The following is a 26,849-nucleotide window of genomic DNA, read 5'->3' as shown; positions in this document are numbered from 1 at the left end:
AAGCTCAAGAAGAAGGAAGACCAAAGTTTGGATACTTTAGTCCTTAGAAGGGGGAACAAAATACCCATGGGAGGAGATGCAGAGACTGAAGGAAAGGCCATCCAGAGACTGCCTCACCTGGGGATCCATCCCATATACAGTTACCAAACCCAGACACTATTTTGAATGCCAACAAGTGCTTGTTGACAGGAGCTTGATATGGCTGTCTTCTGGGAGGCTCTGCCAGTGCCTGACGAATACAGAGGTGGATGCTTGCAACCAACCATTGGACTGAGCACAAGGTCCCCAATGGAGGAGCTAGAGAAAGGACCAACAGAGTTCTAGGGGTTTGCAGCTCCGTAGGAGGAACAATATGAACCAACCAGTACCCTTAGAGCTCCCAGGGACTAAACCTCCAACCAAAGAGTATGTATGCATAAAGGGATCCATGGCTCCAGCTGTGTATGTAGCAGAGGATGGCTTTGTTGGACATCAATTTGAGTAGAGGCTGTTGGTCCTGTGAAGGCTTGATGCCCCAGTTTAGGGGAATACCAGGACCGGGAAGTGGGAGTGGGTGGTTTGGTGAGCAGGGGGAGGGGGATGGGATAGTGGGTTTTCACAGGGCAAACCAGGAAAGGGGATAACATTTGAAATGTAAATAAAAAAATATCTAATAGAAAAGAAAATAAAGAAGAAATAAAATTTAATAATGATATAAAAATTAAAAATTACACTTTTTGACAACTAGACATTTAGTGCTTAAAATATTCCTGAAGACGAAGTTTGCGTTGAAGTTCCAGATTTCTCCCTTGTAATCCGACTTCCCTCTCTCTCAAATTAAGTCAAATAAGCCCAGTTAACTAAGTTTAGTGTCACATACCTGTAAGTCCAGTACTTGGGCAACTGAGGCAGGACCAAGACAAGTTCAAGGCCAATCTAGGCTGCTTAGCAAGACTTAAAAAAAGTATTTTTACAAATAAATCTCAGTTTAAGTTTTTCTTTTGAGTAATAGGGATGGATTCAATTAAACATCAATTATAGTTTTATAATGATTGAAATTCATTATCTGTTGTTTTTATTAAAGTGGCTTAGTTTCATTTTGTTCATATTCAGATATTTATGGACTTAGTGGCACATTTTAGTATTACTTATTTCATTTTATTGTAAAAGTGGTACAATCTATGGTACTTATCTATAATAAGATGGCCTGATCAGTGTGACCTTAAGTTACAGAGGCAGATGAAGACGAAGTTTGCGTTGAAGTTCCAGATTTCTCCCTTGTAATCCGACTTCCCCCCCCCCCCTCTCTCTCTCTCTCTCTCTCTCTATATATATATATATATTTTTTTTTTTTTTTTTTCTTCGAGACAGGGTTTCTCTGTGTAGCCCTGGCTATCCGGAACTCACTCTGTAAACCAGACTGGCCTCGAACTCAGAAATCTGCCTGCCCCTGCCTCTCAGAGTGTTGGGATTACAGGAGTGTGCCACCACCGCCCGGCTCCAACTACTCTCTTACACTTGATAAACATGAATGACATGTATAAGTTTGAGGGAGAAAATTAAAGACTTGTTTAAAATTTATTTTCATGGTCCTTTTGTTAATTTATTACTATTATTATTTAATTAATTAATTTATTTATCAATTTTAGGATTTTGGCTCCTAATAGTAATCACCAAGATGTTGAGACTCTCTATAACTTCCTAATCAAGTATGAGGTATGAAAAGTATTTATATAGTATTCATATATTTATATGTTGTTTGGATATAAATAAATACAATAAGATAGCTATTGATATTTTCTTTAAATGAAGTTCTTTGGAGTCAGGGTCTTGCTGTCTTGTACAGGGTGGCCTAAATTAACGTTTCTTAGTGTCGTAAAAATTTACCAATAACATTTGTTTTCTTGTTTGTGTGTGTGTGTGTGTGTGTGTGTGTGTGTGTGTGTGTGTGTGTGTGTGTGTTGAGGAGAGCTGCTCTGCCCCTTGCTAGCATAGGCACTTGTGTAAGTGGCCCTTGGATGGTGCTGGGGAGCTGGCAGACTGAACAGCTCAGCTACTACCCAGGCTCAGATCCAAGGCTTTTGAGTTTGTCCACCCCAACATCTACCCCATCTATCAACACTGCTGGAGCTTGTCAAGGGGCCAGTCCTGCAGGTCTAAAGCTTCAGGGCTCCATAACACAGGCAGCAAGGGGCTGAGAGGACTCCCAGTGAGGATCCAGTATTGATAGTGTAGCAGAAGCCAGAGACCTTGAAACAGACCAGCAACTCATTGCACATAAATAGAACATTGTTTGCATTAGTAGTGGTGAGATGCCTTGGCTAGCAAAAGCACTTGCTATGCAAGCCCGCTGATGTGAGTTTCATCCCTGGAATCCAATGACTCAGATTTGTCCTCTGACCCTGACACACCATGGCATAAATATACCACACTAACATACATACCCACATACTAATAATTTCAAAAGGGAAAAGATTTTTTTCACTTTGTGTTTCAAGTGTGCAACAATTTGAATGATAGACTTTTACATTTATGGTTTTATAAATTACATCTCTGGGTTATAACAGATTTTTAAAACAGATTTTCAGAAAATGTCCATGGATTAGGGAATAGCTCTAAGGTAGAGCATTTGTTTAGCATGTATGAAGCTCTGAGTGCAATTCCTAGAACCATAAGGGAGTGGGGAAGGAGAAAAAAAAGGAAGAATGAATGAATGTGAGTGAATGAGTGAGTAAAGGGAAGAGGAAGGAACAGAAATGCCTGTATTTTAAACCTTTTCCTAAACTAGACCTTTTTTTAAAATTTTTCTTTATTTTATGTATATGAATAGACTGTAGCTTTCTTCAGACACATCAGAGGAAGGCATCTGATCTTTTTACAGATGGTTGTGAGCCACCATGTGATTGCTGGGAATTGAACTCAGGTTCTCTGGAAGAGCAGTGAGTGCTCTTAACTGCTGAACCATCTCTCCAGCCCCCAAATCAGACCTTTTCAATAGCTTATAGAAGCATTTTTTTTTTTCTGTCCAGTAGAATGGCAGAGTAATCTGCTTTCAAGTATAGTTGCACTACATTCAGGTCCACTCGTTTCTACTGTTTCTAGTTCAATGAATAGATGAGTTGTAAAAATAGGACTACAGTTTGCGCATAGTGTGGTGCTAACATTATGGTCACTGAACTTCCTGTTACTGTTCAGTTGTCTTTTAGGCAGTGACTGAAGAGCTGAGATTCTGCTCTCAGGATATGCCCCCACTGTAGTTGTACTTTCGTTGCTCATTCATTTTAACATATCTCCTTAATAACTGTACTTTGGTTCTTTTCAGGTAAACAAAAATGTCAAGTTTACTGCCCAGGAACTTTATGATTGTGTTTCTCAGACTGAGTATCGGTATGTAGATAATGAGCTATCTGTAACATACTTTTGCCCTGTTTGCTGTTACTGTGGGAGACTAAAGCCACATGGTGTGTGTGTTAACATTTAACATGCATGTATAAGCTTGTAGAAGCCAGCAGTGGATGTCAGCCACTCTCTACCTTATATTTGAGATAGGATCTGGCCACTGAGCTCTGGGATCTTCCCATCTCCGCCTCCACAGCATAAGGATTATAGGCAGATGCTTTGCTGCTGTGCCTGGCTGGTATGCAGCAGCTGGAAATCTGAATTCGGGTCCTCAGGTTTTCAGGGCAAGCACCTTTACTGAAGTGATCTCCCTAACCTTTCTGTTTTTTTAAACCCTATTAGTACAAAATATGTCATATATGCAAAAAGCCTATTAATTTATCATCTATATAGTTTTAAATGGTTTTCACATTTGACCACAAGATTCTTTCATATATGCATGTTTATACAATCTTTATTTATTTATTTACTCACTCTGAAGGTCTTGCTGTATTGCTCAGACTGGTTTTGAATTTGTGATAGCCAGCAAGTCCTCTTGTCTCAGTCTCCCTAATAACTGGAACTATGGACATGTACCACAATCTATTTCTGTAGATTATAAAAGACTCTCAAGAGCCTTTGTTCATGTGGGCCATATCCTATCTATTATGTTTGAACTCAGAACTTTAGGTTGTTAGCTTGGTGTGGTGGTGCATACCTATAACCTCAGATGCTTGGAAGGCTGAGACATGAAGGTTACATATTTAAGCTACGTTAGGCAACTCAGTAAGACTGTCAGAGAAAGAAAATAGAAAAAGTTTGCATTTTAACTTAGACTCAGATAAATGGTTTTTATAGACCTAAAGGAAGAACTTTCTTGAAGTTAGGAAGTATCCAAAAATGTATTGAGTGCTTCTCATGTTTGCGAGGGTCCTATTTCCACGATGAATGCTCAGGGAAGATGACTCACTGTAGATCCTGGAGTAAGGAAGTCAGAGGCTGGTTATCTGTCCAGCACACAAGTCTTAAGGAAAGGAACTCAGGAGGTCCATCACCATGAACAGCTTTCTGCACTGACAACTTGCTAAAGGAAATAAGTAGGAGTGATCACTGTCAGAATACTGACTCATGAAGGGAAGGAATTCAGTGCTACTAGACTGAAGAGGAGTGGAGCCCCCTCTTAAACCTGAGGGTAGGGAAGAGAAGAAAAGGGAAGGGTAGAAAAATAGATTCAGTTGCCAAAAAAGATGTTTGCTTGCTTATTTTCAACTTCAGAATACATGACTAAGGATAGGAATGTAGACCTTCCTAATTGTCTTATTTTAGAATTAATAAGAAAACCTTTTTATCTTTTTGAACCTGTACAAAGCTCTTCTGAAAATCTTGTTTTTCTATTTTTTGGTTGTGAAGAATTGGTAACAAAATCAAAACTAATTTTAAGTTAGGAAATAGGTCTATAGTAACTCACAAGCCAAAATTTTTATAATCTTTATTGTTTTGAAAATTTCATACAATGTATTTGATCATATTCAGTCCCCTCACCTGCTTACTCATCCAATTTCAAGAGCCACCACATCCGAGCTTTAGAACTGTTTAAACGTTGCATGTGGTTGGTGTGCGTGTGTATACCATAGCACACATGGTGAAGGTAGAGGATACTTTGGAAAATCACTTCTTCCCTTCTACTGTGTGGGTCCAGGAGTCAGATGTAGGTGGGTGGGCTGGAGAGATAGCTCAGGGCTTAGGAAATCATATTGCTTTTTGGAGACTGGAGTTCAGTTGACAGCATCCAACTTGGGCTTTTCACAACCACCTATAACTCTACCCCAAGAGGATCTGACACATTCTTCTGGCCTCTGCATACTACACTCATATGTATAAACCCCGCCTTCCCCCGTATATATACATTTAAAAATATGTAGTTGTTCAGACAGGGTATATATAGCCCTGACTAGACTGGAAACGTGGTCACTACATTGACCACGTTGCCTAGAACTTGATACCTGCCTGCCCCTGCCTCTGGAATTCTTGACTGTCTTGTGGTGATTTACCACCTTTTTCCCCAGGGAAAAATTAACCATTGGATGCCGCCAGCTGATTGAGATGGAGTACACCATGCAGCAGTGCAGTGCATCTGTCTATATGGAGGCCAAAAGCAGAGGATGGTGTGATGACATGCTCAACAACAGGACTTAAGTTCATAGGAGGAATGGTATCTATCTTCATGAGTAACACAATAACTTTCAACCAGGTTGCTTTTTTTGAACCAAACCTAGAACTGAAAAAAATTTTTTTTCATAGATACAAAAAACAAAACGTTGTATTGACCATCTCATTGAATCCAATGTAGTATAAACTGTAGACCCGGCTCTTCTGGAGTTGACTTCCTACCTCTAAGGAGAAGATAGCCATCTTCTCAGTGTTCCTGAGGCAGGAATCACTGTGACATGATGGCAGCCCACAGCCTTAGTATTTCTCCTAACCCTGAATGTGAGCACATGACCAGACACTGCCAAACCCTAAGACTGAAGACATGACCATGCTACCACATTCCACATGGGCTGCTTTCATAAACAAACTGTCATTTATATAAAACTGGTAGGGAAACCTACCACCTTTTTCAGGGACATGAAGTAGAATTTTGAACTAGCACCTTCTCTGTAGCTGCTTTGGGGATATCATTTTTCTGTCCAGTAGGGAAAGCCCCTCTGGTGTTTGTTTCCCCTTAAATGTGAAGCCGTGGGTTTGGGGAATTACAAATGGCAGTGGCAGCTGTTTGCCCTACCTAAAACTCAAGTGTTTAATTGACTTAGTTACACATTAAGTTGGAAATCCTTGTTTACTGGAGTGTATTATGCTTTTTGTTAATATATTAGATGAAATCAAATTTGATATTCTATAATGTTAATTTATTTTTAAAACAGCAATAAATAACTTATTTTAGTAGTATTTTGCTTTTCAGTTTATTCCCAGATACTGCGTCTGAAATGAGTATAAGGTGTGATTATAAAAGTCTTTCCAATAGAAAGATTGGTTCTGGTATAGGTACTGCTCAGCTGTAAGGTGAGAAAACCTACACATTAAGGTTTGTGGGTAGATGAGTGTCCAGCAGGGCCATGAGATTAGGTAGCTAGAAGCTTTAGCATGTCAGGAAGTCTTCCTCATTTTTTGACTGAGTGTATGTTGCATTACTCTGGCTGGCCTCATAGGTCAGTTTGGCCTTGAATTTGTGGCAGTCCTGATTTATCACCACAAGGCAAGCATTATAGGTACACGCTACCATGTGGACTTCAATGAAAACCTGAGGACCAGAGTTCAGATTTCCAACTGCCACATAACACCCAGGCACAGCAGCATCTGCCTATAATCCTCATGCTGTGGAGGCCATCAAATCTGCTAAGCTGACAAACTAGTTTAATACAAAACCAAACCAGGAAAAGATAAGAACCACACAGCAGGTGAACTGCCTTTCTTTCTTGCTGGTTGTACATCAGAGAAATGAGGCAAACATTTGAAGAAAATACATTCGCATCCCAAGTCAGCCATTTACGGTCATCTTATGTCAGCTGACCCATTTGGTTTATATAAAACACAAACCTCACACCATCCCTTACTTCAGATATGGCAAATGAGTAATTTCCACTAATACTGTAAACTCATCCTTACAGGGAAAAACAATAAAACCCCCATGTTATAAGTAATGAAGTGTGACAAACATTTGAACATTAAATCCCACAGTGCAAGGATTTACTGTAAAGTACCTTTAATATGTTTGTATCTGCAGCAAGCATTAGATTTGCTCATTTGGGCACCATAAATTAGGTGTAGCACTATACAGACACTGAGTCACCCCAACCAGTTTAATCCAGGTGAGTAAGAAAGCTGAACAAAACACTTCTGAAAAGGGGTGCATTCACAAACCCAATACAGTTTAATTGTTTTCAATCAAAGGCTTCCACTTACAATTGTTTGGTTAATGATAAAGACAGTTTAAATGTTTCAGTAAGTCAAATAACTCATCAAACCTGGGTTTGAATTATTACTGTTACTATTCAGCAACTCCATCCAAATAACATCGATACTGCACTCTCAAATAGGAAAGAAATAAAGTACAGCTGCGGCAAATGCTAAAGTTTGCGTTCTGAGCATTTAGAAGAAACACCCCACTCTGCATCCTTTCCTCTGCCACTCTACTTTGATAATGTGAATCTGTCACATTTTACTTCAGCAGATAAAGCACTCTGCTGAGAATATAAAAAGTTATAAAAATGTAATCATAAAAGACTAAATATTGGTAGGCATGTCAACTTTTAATAAAAACAAAAATAGTCATTGTTATCTATTTAAATAAGTATCTTGTTAGAGTGTTCCAGTTATTGAAAAGGGGCCCTTAAAAAACCCAACTGCCTACGTGTAAACCCTACCCCCTCTTGCCTCTTAAGACAGAACTGAGGGAAGAGTCATTTAATGTGCAAATCGGCAAAACAAATGTGGAAGAGCAGGGACTTCTTGAAATGATGTTCCCAATCAATTTGCGGTTTATTCTTTTACAGTATCAACTTTCAAAAAGTAAAATAACCAAAGATGTCTTAATACACAAACAGACCTTCATCTTTGCATTCCGTTCCAAACACAAAAAGTATGTACAGCATGTTTAATAATATGCAATATGCAAAAGCTTTGTGTTGCTGTTAACAACATCTACCCCACCCACCCTCCTTATTCACAAGTGTACCTCTACTAAACACAATTACATCACTAAGCCTGTTAGTTTGGGGTTCTTAAATTTGTTAAAACTGGAAAATCTTTGTGTAAGGGCTCCACTCATTTGACTCCAGGTTGTACACTTCCACGGTATTCAGAAATTCATTGCCATCGAATCCTCCCACTGCGTAAATGGTATTCCCTACAGTTGTGATCCCAGCATTGCTCCTTGGTGAAGTCATATTTCCCATCATCTTCCATTCATTTCTAGTTGGATCATACATCTCCACACAACTGATAGCATGAGAACCATCAAAGCCACCACCTACAAACAGTTTTCCTAAAAGAGAAACAAGAGAGTTAGTCTAAAAAGACTCAGAAAAACAAAAAAAAAGTCTCCAAAAAATTGAGTGAGTTGTAATGTCACCACTCAGGAAGCCACAACTAAGGATTATTAGTATGAGGTCAGCCTGGGCTACATAATGAAATCCTATGAAAAGAAAGAAAAGGTCTGTATAATTGTGGCAAGGATACTGGAAACCATGGAGTTGAGTTCAATGGAAAAGAATCCATTCCTATGGAAACTTGGGCAACTACAGGGAGAAAAGGGCAGAAACTGCACCATGTTAAATACATCTCCCACAATTCCATCACTACTGTGATCATCTAATAGAAGAACAAAGAAGGTAGAAACTTGCCTAATATGTTAAGTGACAAACTATCAGAGTTCTATATAATCAAAAAAGTTATAGGAGGGACATAGACTTACCCAGTAAAAGTGAAGCCTTGGCTTAAAGTAGCACCACAAAAGTTACAGAAAACAGACTAATAACTGAACTTCTAGACCTTTCATCTACATGATTTTTTTTCCAAATTAGATACTCAATAGAACAAAAATGTCAGCAATAAACTATGCGGAGGCAAGCACTAATTTTGAGCTTCATTATTTTCTACCACTTATCCCGCTTGCATGAATACAACTGTATACACTACTAGGGCTCACAAAGGTCTGGGTATTGGGCCAGGAGGCTGCCACTACTCTCAGCACACTCACATGCTCACTAGCTGAGCCACAAAGTTTTGCTAAGATTTAGCTTTGTTCCAAATGATGTTAACTAATTCTACAGACAATAAAGCAATCAATAAAGACTATGTGAAAGGACACTGTCTACAAAAGAAAATTGACTGAGAGATTATGCTTTGAAATGAAATTCTTAAGTTACTATCTTAAAACAAGGTCAATTCAAAATCTAAGACTGAATTATGGATACAGATCACAGAGGGAAATTTGGAACTTGGTTAAGAACATCAAGAGATGGGTGAAAGACACTTGAGGGGAAAATCCTTAATCCCTGTCACAAGAGACAAAATACATCTGAATTTTTAAAAAATGATTCATAATTATTTTGTGTATGACATGGGTGTAGGTTTGCACATGCTACAGCACACATAGAGGTCAGAGGACAACTATGTGAAGTCAGTTCCCTCCTCCCACCTTTACATGGATTCTGGGGATCCAACTCTGGGTTTTTGCCAGAAAGGCAGGCATTCTACCTGCTGGCCCATTTCACCAGGCCCTGCAATCTATATAAAAGCGTTTAAGTGGCCCTTCTTGGCATTTGGAGCTAACTCTTGCCACTTTGTACTATTTAGCTCTCCAAACCTGGATACTTACCATCAAGCACAGCAACTCCAGCGCCTCGCCTAGCCACGTTCATGGGTGCAATTAAAGTCCAGGTGTTATTTTCAGGATTGTATCGTTCTACTGTGTTCAGACAATTCCAAGATTCTGCACCCCCAATTATGTACAAATAACCACCAAGTTCACAAACTGCAGACTGGTGTCTACCTATAAAAATTAAAGCAAACCAGGATTATTATTAAAGCTATCAAAACTGTAAACGTGTACTACAATTTATTAATTCACAGATCTTTAAAGAACAAGTTCAAAGCCAGCCATTTTGGGCTACACAGAAAGTTCCTGGCAAGCCCTATTCCCCCTCCCCCAACAAAACAAAGAGACCAACTTACGAATGTTAAGAGGAGCACAGCTTGTCCATGACTTCGTTACAGGATCAAATACATCACAATTTTTCAGGCCTTTTTGACCATATGGATCAGAGCCACCAACAATGTACAATTTTCCATTCAGAGCACATACTCCTAGGAAGGTATAAAACATTTTAATAACTCAATTATCATGATTAAACACTGGCTATGTTAGTTAGAAGAGAATGATTACCTGCATTACAACGGTTAGTTCTCAACTCTGGAACAGGGGTCCAGTCATCAATGCTTGGATCATACATTTCTCCACAACTCAGGTCATCTGAGTGTCCATTTGATCCACCCACCACATAGAGCTGTCCCTATATCAAACATGATAATAAGTTAGAATTTCCCCTGGGTAGTCCTAAGGGGGGAAAAAAAACAAAGCTAGATTGTTTGCAGCATATGGTACTTACCATCAGCACAGCCATTTGAAAGCGGGCTCTTGGTGTTCTCATGGGAGCAAGGAAGGACCAATGATCTGTATGTGGATCATAGCATTCAACAGTTCGAAGACATTCCTCTCTATTATAACCACCTGGCAAAAGAATAAGTTTGCTTAAAATGTGAAACATGATGAGAATGGCTAGATTTACCCCTAGTGGCAGTGGGCATTTTACTATGTCTCCCAGACTGTCTTACAGTTTGAGCCTCTAAATATGCCACCCAAGTGCTAAGACTAAAAACTGTGGCTGGACACCAGGGTCCAGCCAGGATATCTTTAGATTATGTACCTAATGAGAAAGGTATTTAACTAAATGTTCCTAATAGTCAAGGAGTAGCATTCATTAGCTATATGAGCAAACTGCTTATTCAGACTTGAAAACTAACAAGTTTATCTATGCTGTAAGTCTAACATGCACTACAGCACTTGGCCTAAGCAAGTCCCGAGGCCGTGGGTTCATGGTCTAGCACAACACCCCCATTTAATTTAAAACAATGACCTCTAACCAAACTTAGGCATATTCAATTCAGTATCAATGTTATTTCTGTCTTGAAATTCAGCATGTTGAGTCCTTCCACACAAGTTAATATAAATGTCCATCTACAAGCCTGCCTCTCATACCCAGTGTTCTGCTCTTACCTGCAGCTATGAGTTTGCCATTCATCTCTGCTGTCCCTAGTCCAGACCGTGCATACTGCATGGGAGACATGGGCTTTTCTAGGATATCGTCTGGCTGCATCTCAAAGCTTAAACTCTTGCTCAGTTTTGGAGTACTTGTTGGTGAGCTCTGTGGACTGTTCCGCCCATGCAGGAAAATGACACAGAATGTACCATCCAGCACAGCCAGGCACAAGTAAGTGTTATCTGTGAACACAAGAGCTCCGTGTTTACCAGAACAGAACTTCTGCTATAGTTTTTCATGTGCTCTGAATTTTTCTGTATTCAGTCTCAAAGTATTAAACTGACAACTATCCTTACAAATAGATAAACTGAAGATAAACTTACTTGAAGTCTTTTCGGAAGCAACGATTTTCCACTCATGCTTAGGACTTTGCATTGAAGCATTTGGAGAAGAGAGACATCCAGTGGAACTGCCACTTATCTGCTTATGGCCATTCTCACGGGGTGGCTTTTTCTGCAAAATCAAAAGGCAGCTACAGAAACCTAGCCAGAGAGCATTCCTGCTGCACCTTTGTTCCTGAGCTACTGCACAACACTGCCCGAACGCTGAGCGCCTTCCACCTACACAGCACAAACTCAACACAAGCCAACTCTCCAGCTGACAGGTTCCGGCCACACTTAAAAATGAAGCAGCTACATCTACACAACTGGCTGCTCAGAAAAAGACCAATTTGAACAATTCAAAAAACACCACAGGTCAAACACCAGAATGCTATCTCCATATGGGAGCAAGAAGGAGAAAATAACACATCTTACCTGTTCTATATAACAAACTGCCAACCTAACCAAACTCTCTAATAGTATCCTTCACACAAGGCCAGCAAAGAGTGGTTCCGCCAACCTCTGAAAGCATTTTATAGGGAAGTATCAATCACAGGCATGTACATTTTATTTTAGGGCTACTTATTATTGATACACAGAGTAATCAGAAATGAAGTAATATTAAAAGAACCACTCACAAAATTTTAATACAGGAATGGTAATGAAGGATTCTTGGAGAATTGGTATGTTTTGTTAATGAGCTTCTTTTGCAACTCCCTTAGCCCCTGCCACTTCAAGGAGGAAGCATAGAGAATCCCAAGTGCAGGTCTGATGGTGGTGTACACCTGTAAATCACAGCCTGCTCCTGAGTCTTAAAATGTCTACCATGAAAAGAACAGCCACCATACTTCAGTACCTACAAACTCACTACAAACTCAGCTCACCCACTTAACCTGGTCTCCAGGGACAGACTGCACAGACAAAAAAAAAAAAAAACCCCACAAAAAACAAAACAAAACAAAGGGCTCCTTGATCAGTTAAGGATTATAAGAGGGTAAGTTCCAGGACAGCCAGGGCTACACAGTGAAACCCTGTCACCTCAATCCGTGGAAAGGAGTCTCAAGTATCACAAGATTTTAATTTATTTGCCGTCCACACTTTCTTCTTAGGTGGCTTTTACAGTCAGAGTAGGTTCTGATCACATTCCTCCTCCCCAGGCTACCTCTACCTATTCTTCTCATCCCTGAAATCTAGTGTATGACCACACACCTTTTTACCACCATGGTCTTCTCTATCCACAACATTTTAAGCCAGACAGAAAGATCGGCATCTCACACTGCCATGATCTTCTCATCCTCAAACTGTCCTAAAGCACTATTAAGACCTACCCTCAACCTTTGAAGAGCTATGCATAGCCACAGATGAGTGGAATTGATCCTTCTCCATATCCTTAGATTATTAAGCTTTTCATCATTCTTGAAAACTTAAAACTATTACCTGAAATAGTGTACAAACTGCATCACAAGCTTTAATCTATCCATGTCTGAGCATAAAAAAAAAAGTTCAAGCCAACTTTGTAAAGTTAAAAACCACAAATCTGTTGAGATCAACCAGAGACACCCACATAACAATTAGCCGTTTCCTATGATTAAGGAATGCCAATTAGAAATATAACTAGCCACATCTCTCTAAACTCAAAGTGTTTCACTATGACCTTTTTTAAATTACATATTCTTTCCACTCAGTATTCTTGTCTAGAGTCTCCTTGCTGTACATGTAGCTCAGGTAGAGCACTTGCCTATCATATGCAAAGGACCACATCCCCCAGATTTTGTATGGTTTTATCCCCCAGACCACACAAAATTTAAAAAAAAAAACAAAAAAAAAACTTCTTGCCACCTATAGGAAAAAGCATGGTTGTCCACACTTCCTTTTCCGGATTAGACTGCCATGGCTCATCACCTTCTGCTCATCTAAAACTAACCCACTAAAATCCCAAGCCTGCTTTTGTGCCGCCTTCCACCTCTCGGCTCATCCCACAGGCCCCCTCAGGCCCGCTCCGGTAGAAGCCTCTTCTCAGACAGTACTGTGTTCTACCTTGGTAGAGCCCTGTAAGCTACATATGCCTTCATGTCAATCGACACAGCCTGCCACTGACTGGCATCTAAAACTTTTGCCCTTAGAAAGGCTACTTTGACTTACAATATTTATAATTAAAGATAAAACAACCCCAGATGTTCCAAGTAGAAATACAAACATGGCTCTTAAGTCCCCAAGTTTTTAGAAGTATTATTATTGCCGTGGGATACCATTAAGCACACAGTTAGTACACTATCACTGAGCCAACTTTTAAAGGAAACACTGTGGTTTGGGATTACTCTCCAGCATATTCCTTCACAACGCTGAGTTAATGGTCACATCAGGATGCATGACTATTTTATAAAAATTCCAAACACAGGCAAAATATGTTAATGTCTCAAGTTAGGACAATCGGTTTTTGGAAGGTATAGAGCAGTGACTAAAGAGAGGAAGGCTCCAGGGCGCTTGTCTTAAGAGCATAGTTTAGTGACTGGCTCACTGTGGCATTCACAATCTGTGGGGCTGCTATGGTGTTACTCAGTATTGGAGGGCATGAAATACATGCAGAGCACTGGTTTAATTTTAACACACAAAAACAAAAGATGTTTCTTTTCTGTATACTGTCAGTGTCCATAAGGTAAAATTGTTTATACACCTCAGATGCTTGTTAAAAATGTATCTGAACTTAAGTGTTTAATAAAAGGCTACTGAAGTAACTCAATCAGCACAAGGAAACTATACTGCTTTAATACATTTTGCTGGAGAAACATCCAGATCACACTGTAACACATGATCAACCATTTCCAAGTTCAACATTGTATAGACTTATAAATCATGATATGGTCTCTATTTCAGGTCAGAAATTAAATAGCCAAAATTTCTTTCACAGCCATCAGCAATCTACATCAACATCTTTTTGAAACTGGTCCTATTGATCATGCGCGTTACAAATAACTTTAAAAAAATCTAACCAAATCCTAATATATTGCTTTACTTTACTGTTCTTATTACTAGTTGTGAACCATATTTTAAAGGTGTAAATGGAGTTTGTCTAATTTGCTGAGTTAGCTTCTACTAGTGTGGCAAAATGCTGGAAACTGTAAAATATGCCTATTTTCTCCCCAAAAAGTCTCTGTCCAATTATAACAATGGAATTCATCCACTTTCCTTTATTAAAGGAAAATTTAAAAATGCTATTAAATTCTCCAGTTAAATTTTAACCTGAGGTTACCTCAGACTGTGCAATGTGTACCTGCACAAACTGAATGTGGTCATCATCACTGCCAAACACCTCAGCCTGTCCATCTAGTGGGTTCCCATCAAGCAGCTTGTGATCAGCTGAGTAGTACAAGGTTTGAACCTGCAAAACAGCAACAGAACACCCATGTGGCTACTGTCACCATGGCTACTCGCTAGTACGCAGATTACACAACCGCCTCAAGGTAACCTCCAGTGTGCGTCTTGACATCTTACTCTGGCAGGATCCCGATGCAAAGAAAAACATGTCATAGCAGTAAAAATGTAAAAAGTGAAACCAAAACAAAAAACAAAACAAAACAAAAATCAAGATCAAATACAGAATCTTCTAACACTGGCTGAAGAGTCCTTGGCTTGATGGGCTTCAAAGAAATCTTCCTTGTTTCCATAGCTTCTATTATATGACATTAAGGAAAAAAAGGTATAGTACAACACATAGTTTCTTAGATACACATATTTACAATAAAACACTGAATGGTTTACACCTTTGAAGATAAATGGTACTGTTTGAATAAACATACTTCTCCCCTGTAGGTAATGTCAAGAAAATACATAAAGAAAAAACAAATGCAAAAATTCAAGCAAGTTGCAATTTTCCTACACAGATGCAAATATATGACTACTGCATCTGATTCCCACATGGGAAGTGACAGAACTGAAAGAGCACCCGCCAGCCTCTATAGACTGCAGTGACGGCAGTGATTAAGGCCTAACAGAGCAGGCTAGCTTCGGTGAGCGTGTGGAGGATTCTGTGGAGTGATACACTCAACTACTCCACTGCTCCAACCAACATATGGACCAGTTCCAACTTTTCCATCCAATTTTGTTTTTCTTGTGTATTTTTAAAAAACAGCCCGAGTCTGACTGTACGCAAGAAGACCATTGAGAACACAAAGCTTTCAGGCAAGAACCCTGTAAAGGAGTAAACACCATTAAATCATCATCGCTCTCTGCCCACAGCGGACTTTTCTTAGGAGAACTGGGGCAGGACTGCTGCTTCTTTACGTGTCAATACACTCGAGGTTTCTTCTTGGTTCTTCAGTCTTGGGGATCCTAGTTTTGTTAATAAACCTATGGGGAGATAAACCAATGGGGAGGAACAACCATTAGAAGCTTTACCTACTTGTCAAATTTAAAGCAAAAAACCTGTGAAGAAAAATTAAGAATCTACAGAAAATGTCAGTACCACCTCCCATTTCTAAAGCAAGTTACATGCTACTTTAAAGAAAGTTAACAGCACATAATAAGCAAGAAAAAAAGGAAAAAAAAAAAGAAAAGCAGAAGACCAAACTGAACGGTTCATTCAGCTCACCTGGACACCCCCCCTGTTTCTCAGCTTAGGGGTACCTATAGCAAAATTTAAATTCTTTAGGGTCATGGTTATAAAATAAAAGTGAAAGGGAATCCTTCATGTTATAGCAAAAAATAATTTGTAAGAACTGTTGGATCCCATTTACTTTAAAACTAACCTCTTCCATGAGCTCTTCCAGGCTGTCTCCATTCTCCCAGATGCTACGCTGCACCCAGTTGATTACCTTTGTATACAACTTGCCATTGCTGGGTAAGCAAACATTATCTTCAAGCATTACCTCCAACTAGAATTATATATAAATAAAACAATTATCAGTGACATCCACATCAGCTTTGAAGTTCTAGTTTTCAGCTAAATGCTCAGTTTCATAATAAAAGTTTTATTGGTGGGAGGGGGGTTCATGAGCCCACCACTAGCTGAGATGCTATAGGTAGTTGACAGTTTCATTTCTTTAAAGGTGTGGTTCCTGGTAGGCCACTACAGTTTAGTGGATTGTTCCATATCCATCAGTAACAAGCAGCACATAGGGCCAAAAAAAGTCTGAGGACGTGAAGATGAGTATGGATCTGGAAGTGAATATGGTAAAACATTGTGCACTTTTTTTAAATTCTCAAAAATATTGCACTAAAAAAGTTGTATTCCATCAATTTTCTCAATTTGCAAGGAAATCAGTAACCCCAAAGTAAATAAACAGGGAAGCAGAAACCCATTATATAAGAGCAACAACCACTTCAATGCATGAGCATTACTGTAACCCTTATTCACCTGACAAAGACTGTGCTTGCAACTACAGGACAATACTCTACCTGTATGACCTATATGGCCTACTCCTTACCTTTAGTCTTGGAAGCTTTAGAAATTCTTCTTCTTCTGAAATTTGTAACAAATGCTCCTGAATATAAGTGTCAACTTTATTCAACAATCGGGAATCTCCCATACAACTTGCAAAATTTCGGTAAGAGATGCAGCTAGTAACATCCATTCTTGATAGTAAATAATCTCCGCAGACCTTAAAGAAATATAGACGTGCCAACATCTGCATAATTTACTGAATATTTAATGTCTACGTGAACATCATGTGAAATACAGAAATGAGCCAGAAATCAAATCAAACTAAACAATGGGAGAGCACATGGACAAATGATAATGTATCAGCTGGGCATGGTGGTGCACAGAGGCCTAGAATATGGGGCACTTGGGCAGCTGAAACAAGAGAAATCTAAATTCAAACCCAGCCCGGGCTACATAACAAGATGTCCCAAAATAAAACCAAACAACAAAAAGCAAATGAGAAACAGCAATGATGCGGCATACAAATAAGTTGTTTAGAGCAAATGTGACAGATGGAAATGCAGTGCAGGATCTAGGTGTCAACAGGCACAGTAAGGTATGGCTTGCTTTCTGATAGGTTGGGTATAAATAACGGTGTAATATAAATGGGGCTCTGCACTAGAAAAGCTGAGTGCAGCACACACGGGATGTAACAAAAGGGAATTAGGAAATACATTTGGAAAGATAGCATCTGTATTAGGAAGAAGCTGGAATGTGAAGCTATGTGCATAGGACTTGTGTTAAAATTCAGTATATATGTGTCTGTGCTTCATACACGGATATCAGACAAGTGTGTGGAGTAGGTTTCCCTTTTCCACCTTTTACATGGGTTAGAAACCAGGTCACCATGGCTGATACAGCAGGCAGCTTAACCTAATGAGCCATCCTGCTGGCCTAAACAAAGGATTTTTTTTTAAAAGAGTCATTTACTTTCCATTTTCTATGGGTGTTTGCCTGCATGTATGTCTATGCAATATACCATATGCACGCAGTGTTTGCCAAGGCCAGAAGAGGGCATTAGATACTCTAGAACCAGAACTGGGCTGGCTGTAGGTTTATGGGGCATTTTGTCTGTCATAACGGTTTAATGCAGTCATTAAATCCGTGGGTGGCAACCTTCTGAAGGTCAAATGATCTTTTTATCATGGTCACCTAAAGACCACTGGAAATAGATATTTACATTATAATTCTTAACAATAGCAAATTACAATTATGACATGGCAACAAAAATGAGCAACTGTATTAAAGAGTCGCAGTGTTAGGAAGGTTGAGAACTACTGGTTTAAATTTTGTTACTGTAACTATAAAGTACAGACTATATACAATCCACATAGCTGTTCTTTATAAAACTTTATTTTAAAAAAGCCTGACCCTTTAAGAAAATTTTTAGTTTGCTAGTCATTTGGAGAAATGACTCAGTGGGCAAAAGTACTTGTTGCTTTCCTAAGAGCTAATATTGTTCTTCCAGAGGACCTGAGTCTGGCCCACATCAGCAGGTAGCTCACAACCACTGGTAACTCTAGTTCCAGCAGACTCAATGCCTTCTTCTGGTCTCTGCAGGTACTTTCCCGTATGATACTGTCTATACCATTTTAATTCCTTACAGATTCTTTCGCATTTGCTCTAGGGCAAACACATCATCTTGAAAATGATCTCAGTTTATACTCAAGCCAAAAAGGTCCATGTCAAAACCAAACTACAGTTTTGTGTAGCAATCTTACACTGTAAGTAATGCTATTTAACATACTGTCAAAAATAAATATATCCATCAAAGAGATGTAGCATTTTATGTAATTTAATTTCCCAATACTATCCTATCATCATCATAGAAAAATATTCAAGTAGCTTAAGTACAAAAATATTGAATGGAAACTTCATTGAGAAAGACTGTCAGTCAAGTGGACAAGTGATCCTTCTACATTACAACATGCTCAGCTGACATGGGAAGGGACAACATTCCTAAATCTTGGGCCCAATTAGATGTTCTGTGATAATTTCTACATCCTAATCCCGCAGAACACCCTAAAAGTCTACTATTGTCACAATGTGTAATACCCTACCTGTTTGACTCGGTCCATCTTCAGCTTCTTTGCTGCAGAGTAAACATCTTTTACTAATTCCTTATCAGCTTTCAACCTGTTTTTTGAAGGGAAAAAAAAAAGGTTTTTTTAGTTATGACCAGGCTTTTCACAGTCAGACACGTGGTATTTATTATCTGGTTTTCTGGTTCACTTGAGGGTACTCACTGAGCAGTGTATGCATAATTCAGCAAGACTTCAACAGCGTCTGGATTGAGATCATCCAATTTCACATGAGAAACTCCATGAGGGTCACTGTCACTATTGAAGATTTCAAATAGATAGGGGCTACAGCAAGCCAGGACTGCCCTGTGTGCTAGCATCTCATGGCCACAGACCTGAAATAACGAAAACCAAAATGAGAAAGAAGTCTTGTTGACTATACACTCAACACACCAGTTTCCTTTGTCTTACATTTCTAGTTAAAAGTCATCTCACAGCTATAAAGTTGGCTCAGTGGTTAAGACTCTGGCTGCTCTTCCATAGGACCAGCACGTACACAGTGGCTCATAACCATCTGTAAATCCAGTTCCAGGGGATCCTATGTCTTCTTACCTCCATAGGCACTGCATACATGTGGTACAAAGACATGCATGCAGGCAAAAAACCCATACACACAAAAGAAAAATAAGATTTCAAAAACAAAAAACCCTAGTCATCTCATTGCCTGTTTGGAGAAGGCAGATACAACTTACAGCTTTCCTGAGTTTACCTTTTCAGTTAGTAACAGAAGGCCATGAAGTAAGTTTTAAATACCTGAAGGCGGACATCACAGAACTGCCCACTTTTCCTCAAGGCATTTAATTTGGCAACAGAAGATTCAATGAAATTTTCATCTTCAAACATCAAATATCCATTGGGAATCATCTTTCCTTATAAATTTGGCTAAACAGAAAAAAGGAAATCTAAGTCAAGGACAATCAGGTTACACAGTTAAACCCTTGTTTCAAAAAAGAATATATGTATTTTTCAAACATAAAACTGCATCTTTATACCCAAATTCTATCCTATCAACATTTCAAAAAATGTATTGCACAAAATCCTAGCTCAACACTGGTTCAGGCTACTTCTGCTCTCATCCTGACTTTGATTCTATGGCTTTGTAATCTATCATTCAGTAATGAGTATCTCAACAACCTAAACTTGGATTCCATGTCTAACACACATTCCTCCTGAAGGGAGGAAAATCAAAGATTTTCCTGTCTAAACCTACATAGCAAGTGGCTTAAGAGAGACATATAGAGACTTGGCTGCTATCTATCCATTACTCTCAAAAAAAAACAAAAAAAAAAACCCAATGTGCATTTGACACAATCTCGTATAGCCCAGTCTGGCCTTAAATTCAGAACAGTTGAGACTAGCCCTAAACTCCTCAATTCCCCCCTTTCCTTATCAGAGGGCTGGGATTACAGGCATGTAACTCCCACCCCTGGAAAAACTAAAATTCTTTGTAAAGATACCATTTCCTATATACAACACTAGGAAGAGAATCTTAAATTCACTAGGTAAACACAACCACTGAGTTACTTCTCCAGCCTATTGTACTCAAAACAAGTTTTCAACTTAATTTACAAAACTAGTAGTAACTACATTAAACACATTGTTAAAGAGTAGTAGTATAAGATTCAGTTTAAAGTGACTTAACAGTTAAAATACACAAAAAGGAATACTAAGAGAGGAAAGAAAAAAAATCAAATTTTAACTAAAAAATTTTTTAAAAAATGATAAAGATGCTTTTTAGGTGCCTGCAACACAGCATAGGCACTAAACAGGACAGATGGTTACCACCTAGTCTGAGGACTTGAGTTCAAGACCCAAAGATCCACATGGTAAAAGGAACTCCCCCTTGACCAGACACAGATACACAGACACACACACACAAACACACGCGGTATAGTAAATTAAAAAAAAAGTTTCATATCCAAATGCATAGGGCTCTCTCTGCCTGTTTAAGCACTGAGATAAGAGTCTAAACACTTTTAAAGACAGTTTTCAGAAAACCTGTCTTTAAAAAAAGGTATTTATTATTAGGTGGAGGAAGCATGCCCCAGCAGCTTGTGTGTGTGGAAGTCAGAGTAACTCTGTTTAATCCACTCTTTCCTTCCACCTTAGTACTTGGGTTCCCAGCGATCAAATGTGGGTTGCCAGGCTTGTGTAGAAAAGTGCTTTTTCCCACTGAGCCAGCTCACACCCAAGACACTGCTACTGCTACTAAACGTACAGAATAGTCACTTACCAACTATTACTTAAGAGAAATGTGTCACTGAGAATGCAAATGATCCAAAGACAAAGGAGTGTTGAAACAAAGCACTTCGTTACAGTGTGAAGATAGGTGGCTGGGTGAAGGTAGATGGCTTAGGCTTTAATGGTGGTTCCAGAACTAGCAGGCTTGAAAATGATGTAATCAAGTCCTTAAAAGCTATAGACATGAATTTCTTCTGTGATAATCATGCATCATAATCTGTAAAAATAGCATATCTAATTTAGATATTCAGAAGAATCAATCTGCCATTCATGTAGATAGAACAGATCATACAAATAAGTCTTGAGGTAAAAGACAAAAAAAAATTCACATTACATTAAAAACAAACTATGAACAACTTTTTATTTAACATGCGAATACTCAAAGTGATTTCTTAAAAAGAAATCCTTTCCCATTGTTAATGAAGGACGACATGCCAGCCTGAGAAGTAAAGGACAAATATAAATATTAACACTAAAAGTATTTACGATTAGATTTGAGCTAATATGCAAACATACGATGACTGCTCGAGGAGCCAGGAAGGCACCTTCGGGCACTCCACCCATATATATATATATATATATATATATATATATATATATATGTGCATGCTATAAGCCAGATTCCCCAGTCCCCTAAGTGTGCTTGGCATTTAACCCTGCCCTTGTTTCATGTGGCTTTTCTAGCTGGAAAAGTCTTAAGCCAACTCCTGACAGGCGAACGCCTCTAGTCATGGAGTCTTTGCCAGTTCCCTAGAGTTAGGAGGCTGTGCTCCCCAAGCTCCACAGCAGAACCTTCTCTGAAGACATGCATGATTGTCCAGAATTATCTGTTCTATGTTCTGCTTCTAGGCAAATCCTCTGCCTTCTTCATTTTTAAGGACAGCCTGTTTTGCATGACTGTCTTAAAAACAAAAACCATCAACTCTATTATACTACCAAAATGCTGATTTCTTCTACTTTACTTTCTATTTTTTCTTACAAAATTAGTTTTAACAAATGTTCTCTGAAAACAGGTAATCCCATCCCATGTACAGAGAACACACTGGACATTTATAAACATTTTAAACTTGAGTTTTGCCTATACATTATCTGTTTACCTTGGGTGCAGTGCCCTCAGAGGCCAAAAGGAGGCAATGAATACGCTGAATTGGAATTATAGTGTGAGCAGCTACATGATGCTAAAAACTGACCCTGGTTCTTTAGAAGGCCAAATGTTTATTATTTTGATAGCTTGGATGTTCTAACTTAGATTTATTGGGGTGGAGTTAAAATTACTACAGTCTTGAAGAAGAAACTTTGTAGAAAATGTTTGGGGTAATTCTGGCATATGTACTTACACAATTATGTATGCTACAATACTGTTTTGAATTTTGAGAAATACAGTTTTTTAATTTAGTATCTGACTTTCTGCCTACTACAATCTTAACATATGAAATGGGCACACAAGCCAATATTCCTAGCACTTAGGAGTGAGATGGGAAGATTAAGAGTTCAAAACCCAGCGGGGTGGTGGCGGTGCACGCCTGTAATCCCAGCAGAGGCAGGCGGATTTCTGAGTTCAAGGCCAGCCTGGTCTACAGAGTGAGTTCCAGGACAGCCAAGGCTATACAGAGAAACCCTGTCTCCGAAAAAAACCCAAAGTTCAAAGTCCACTTGAGTTACATAGTGAGTTTCAAGGCTGACCGAGGCTGCATGAGACTGTCTAGCAAAAATGATTCTAATATGAATTTCACCTTTATCAGTAGTATCTACCCATCATTACAACTCTAAAAAGCTAGCCTAGGTCCAAAAGACCTTTAAGTTAATACAAAGGTGTTTTTAAAAGTTCATGCTTACTTTCATTAAGATAAAGTTTGGGTATATCAGATGCCTTCTGGACAAAACATTCACACACATAAATTTCTTTTTTTAAACTTCAAGTATCCTCAAATTCCATGTTTCTTATTTCATATATAAAACTCATGCACAGTATCCAGTAACATTTTAAAATGGGGAGAAATTTTGTCTTTCAAAAGCCAGACCAAAGCTCAACATCCAAGTCATGTAAGAATATAAAATTTAGTCAGCTGGATTTCTGAATTCAAGGCCAGCCTGTTCTACAGAGTGAGTTCCAGGACAGCCAGGGAGGGCTACATAGAGAAACCCTGTCTTAGAAAAAAAAAAATTACCTTTTGTATTTAAAATAGTTTGAATCAGTCCATTTTAAAGACTGAAACTGGGATCAAGAGGAATATATACTGCGGTCGGTACGGGAAATGGAAGACAGGGGACTTGCTTTTACTATTTGGAATTCAAGAGTTACTATAGCCCAGAAGATTAGCCTAAGTGAAATACAATCCTACAGGTCTTACAAAGCTGTGAAAACAGCATAGCAATTCCCACTCTCCACTAAGCAAAAGGATACATCACATTTTTAAAACATTGCTAAGGTAAACCAGAAATATCTAAGTTTCAAGGTAATTGTTTCCAAGAAGTCAATCATGAAGTTAAGAATTCCCTCAGTGGTGCTGGATTAATAAACTCAGGGCCCCAAGCCTATCAGGCAAGCACTTAACCACTGAGCTGCACTCAACATGGCTGACACAAACTGGAATGAAACACTTAGAACAAGATGGAGTTAGCTCCGTTTCTGCAGCCTTAGACACTGCAGAGGCAGCTAAGGCAGAGCAGCCTGCTCAGGCAGATGGGAAGGGAAGGTGCACAGCACACGGTCCAGAAACTGGCCCTTTTGGTTTCAGTACAAGGCAGATTTGCAGGATGCACATGGTAGATGGTGGAGAGGAAATTACCAACTTATTTTAAGGTTTAAACAATGCTAAGTATGGAAACCAGATGAAGTTTTTAAGAAAGGGTGTTTGAGAAGGTATAGTGGTGGCATGCCTGGAAAAAAACAGACATAAGACATTTAAATGAAGATTATATGGGTATGCTGGATTGGTCTTTACTAAGGCACTGAGTGAGAACTAAGTATTTTAACGTGGGTGCTTCGTTTATCAATGCATCAGTTTTAGATATTGTATTGAAAAAAATAGGAAAGAAAAAAGAACTAAGTTTGGGATGTTCTAATGCTGAGGTACCTTTTGGATATCCAGGCTCATATCAAAAATGTAAAGAATAGCAGGGCGGTGGTGGCACACACCTTTAATCCCAGCACTCGGGAGGCAGAAGCAGGCGGATTTAGGAGTTCGAGGACAGCCTGGTTTACAGAGTGAGTTCCAGGACAGCCAGGGTTATAGAGAAAAACCAAAATAAAAAATAAAATAAAATAAAAATAAAAAAAAAGAAAAACAAAAAACAACAAAAAAGTAAAGAATACTGTTGTAGGGATAGAAACATTAACACAGTGGTAAGTGACACAAGTGAAGTAAAATCCCAGAAATCACTCCAATAATACTTTTAACACCAAAAGAAGGTAGAAATATACTCAACCTTCAAGAATTCCCACCTGCAGCATCTGACTGACTATACCATCACACTGCTAAAAAACAAAACAAAACAAAACAAAACAAGAAAACAAAAAAAAAAAACTTTGAGTCAAATTAATATCACTGGTCAAGACATTCAAAGAAACTTATTTGAAAAACTACATTCATATGGCACTTAAAACATCCAAACAAGAAATGCAAAATTCTACCATTTAAAAACAAGGCCAACCTCCCACTAATAACCCTAAAATAAAGTGTGAAATGCTGTCTTTGGAAAAAACAAAGTTAGAAGACAACTATAAATTAAGGCAAAGGCTACAGAAATGTAAATATATTAGTTAACTCGAGATTTCACTAATTAGGAAATCAGAAGTCACCCCAGGCCTCCCTGCAAGGAAGCCACTGAAGTGCAGGTTTGATATAATGCCTGCTAGGTGGCATTAGAGCATACTGGTTTCAATCCGGTTCTACCCAGTCAATGTTTACATCCAGGCTTACAAATAAGTCCTTTAACACTTTAAAGATATTAAAGTTTTAGCAGGATTCAATCTGAAACTATTTTCTTATTTTTCCTAAGTCAACCACTGGTGTTAAAATTAAAGAAACATAAGCCTCTGGTGATCTAGTTCGTGTGGCACCTGTGTACTCTTCCAGAGTTGTGGTGTATTGCCAAAACAGGAGACCACAACAAAACTCTCAAGAACTTGATATCAGGGTGTTCTAACCTCCACTACTAACAGGCATTAAACAAAACGTTCCCTTTTAGACCGTCCGATTTCGTTTTGATTGAAATGTCTGCTCTCCGAAATCATTTATCTGCAACGTACTGGGGGAAAAGGCGAAAATATTTCTCAAGTTTGCGTGTTAATCTCTACTTGGACATGCAGCGTACTGAGGGAAAAGGAGAAAATATTTCTCAAGTTGTGTGTGTGTGTGTTAATCTCTACTTTGACATTCCCGATGTCTTCCTATCAGGAATCTACAACAAGGTCCTTCACAAAAAAAGGGCGAACAGACGAAAAGCTTGCTCACCACCTATTTCTTTCGGAGAACATGGAGCCTGTGCCCGGGCGCGCCGGGACCCCCGCGCTGCAAGGCCTGGGGCGCGCTCTCGGCGGGTACAGAGGCACCCGCACACCCCCGGCCGCGATTGGCCGGCGGCGCAGTCACTCAGAGCTGACACGTCAGGGCAGCCGCTCCCTCGCTCCTCCCGCCTCCTTTTCCCCGCGCTTGGCAAGAAAAGCGGGCAACGTGGAGCTGGAACAAAGGACCCCGCGGTCCACGGCGACCAGGGACTCCGTGCCACCCCACGCCTAACCCCCGGAACCGATGCGCTCTGAGGGCGGCTCCGTGTCCCCAGGCGCCGGCCGCGGGGAGTCTCAGCACAGAGAGCCCCGAACCGCAGCCGGCACCCGCTCCTGACAGCCCGGCAACGATGTCTAAAGTCCGCGGTGGCCGCCGCTCTCATCCGGCGGCTCATCCTTCCAAGTCGTCCTCTGGGCCAGGTCCCAGGGACCTCCGTCACCCAGCGCGAAAGCCTGACGGCCCCCGCCCCGGCGGAGGAAGGTCCCGGACCGCCGCGCCCGTCCCCCGCCAGCCGGCAACCGCACGAGTGCGGAGCCCCGCGATGCCCGTGTCTCCTGGGACAGCGAGACGCTCCGCACAACCACCATCTTCCCACCCCGCCCTCTTCCTCCCGCGGCGCCCGCGTACAGCGCATTACCTGGGTCATCTCTGAAGAGATGGCGAAATTCATCTCCAGAGCTTCGACGGGCTGTAGGCGGAAGGCGCTGGAAGAGGCGCGGGGCGACCGGGCGGGCAGAGGAACACCACGGGCTACTCGCAGGAACTCGCTCGCTGCCACGATGCGCCCAGCTCCTCAGAGCGACCGACCTCCACGCGCGTCCCGAACACACTGCCGCCGCCGCCGCGCGCGCTCGCGCCGCACTCCCTCGCACGTCACCACGTGCGCTGCCGCCAACGCCTCCCGGCCGCTTCCGGCTCGAATGCCTGAGCCAATCACAGGCGAGCTCCCGGGAAGATCCCTCTCTGAGGCTCCGCCCCCGGGCAGAGCCCCGCCCACCTCCTAAGCTCTTTTCCTCAGCCGCCCCCTCCTTCCTTCTCTG

At 40.1% G+C, this 26,849-nt stretch overlaps 2 protein-coding genes across 4 annotated transcripts in view; one reads left to right on the top strand and one right to left on the bottom strand.

Annotated features, from left to right (window-relative positions):
- The window catches only part of Swt1 (SWT1 RNA endoribonuclease homolog), a 52,219-nt gene extending 45,913 nt beyond the window's left edge, over positions 1-6,306 (top strand). Inside the window, exons 18-20 of the mRNA XM_052201100.1 lie at positions 1,629-1,695; positions 3,302-3,366; positions 5,424-6,306. Coding sequence (XP_052057060.1) covers positions 1,629-1,695; positions 3,302-3,366; positions 5,424-5,553 — 262 coding nt within the window. The 3' untranslated portion in view covers positions 5,554-6,306. The remainder of the gene's footprint in view (positions 1-1,628; positions 1,696-3,301; positions 3,367-5,423) is intronic.
- A 959-nt stretch (positions 6,307-7,265) lies between these two features.
- Ivns1abp (influenza virus NS1A binding protein) lies at positions 7,266-26,545 on the bottom strand. Of its 3 annotated transcripts, XM_052201101.1 has the most exons (15): positions 26,447-26,545; positions 21,291-21,515; positions 19,811-19,939; positions 19,223-19,392; positions 19,037-19,112; positions 16,981-17,154; positions 16,303-16,428; positions 14,829-14,936; positions 11,561-11,690; positions 11,195-11,419; positions 10,527-10,648; positions 10,304-10,430; positions 10,093-10,224; positions 9,737-9,910; positions 7,266-8,401 (listed from the first exon to the last, which is right to left on the bottom strand). In XM_052201101.1, exons 3-15 carry the CDS (start codon positions 19,919-19,921, stop codon positions 8,148-8,150), a joined length of 1,929 nt encoding a protein of 642 aa, XP_052057061.1. In that variant the 5' UTR covers positions 19,922-19,939; positions 21,291-21,515; positions 26,447-26,545; the 3' UTR covers positions 7,266-8,147. The 3 variants fall into 3 exon arrangements, with proteins under 3 accessions (XP_052057061.1, XP_052057062.1, XP_052057063.1); XM_052201102.1 differs by lacking the exons at positions 16,303-16,428; positions 16,981-17,154; positions 19,037-19,112; ... (2 more) ...; positions 21,291-21,515; positions 26,447-26,545 and adding an exon at positions 15,764-15,898; XM_052201103.1 differs by lacking the exons at positions 7,266-8,401; positions 9,737-9,910; positions 10,093-10,224; ... (3 more) ...; positions 11,561-11,690; positions 14,829-14,936 and adding an exon at positions 15,764-15,904.
- Between the last annotated feature and the right edge of the window lie 304 nt (positions 26,546-26,849).

This window comes from Apodemus sylvaticus, chromosome 12 (assembly GCF_947179515.1).
Source record: "Apodemus sylvaticus chromosome 12, mApoSyl1.1, whole genome shotgun sequence".
In the NCBI taxonomy this organism is placed as follows: domain Eukaryota; kingdom Metazoa; phylum Chordata; class Mammalia; order Rodentia; family Muridae; genus Apodemus; species Apodemus sylvaticus.
Note: the sequence above shows the minus strand (reverse complement) of the source record. Positions and strands in the feature narration are given on the sequence as shown.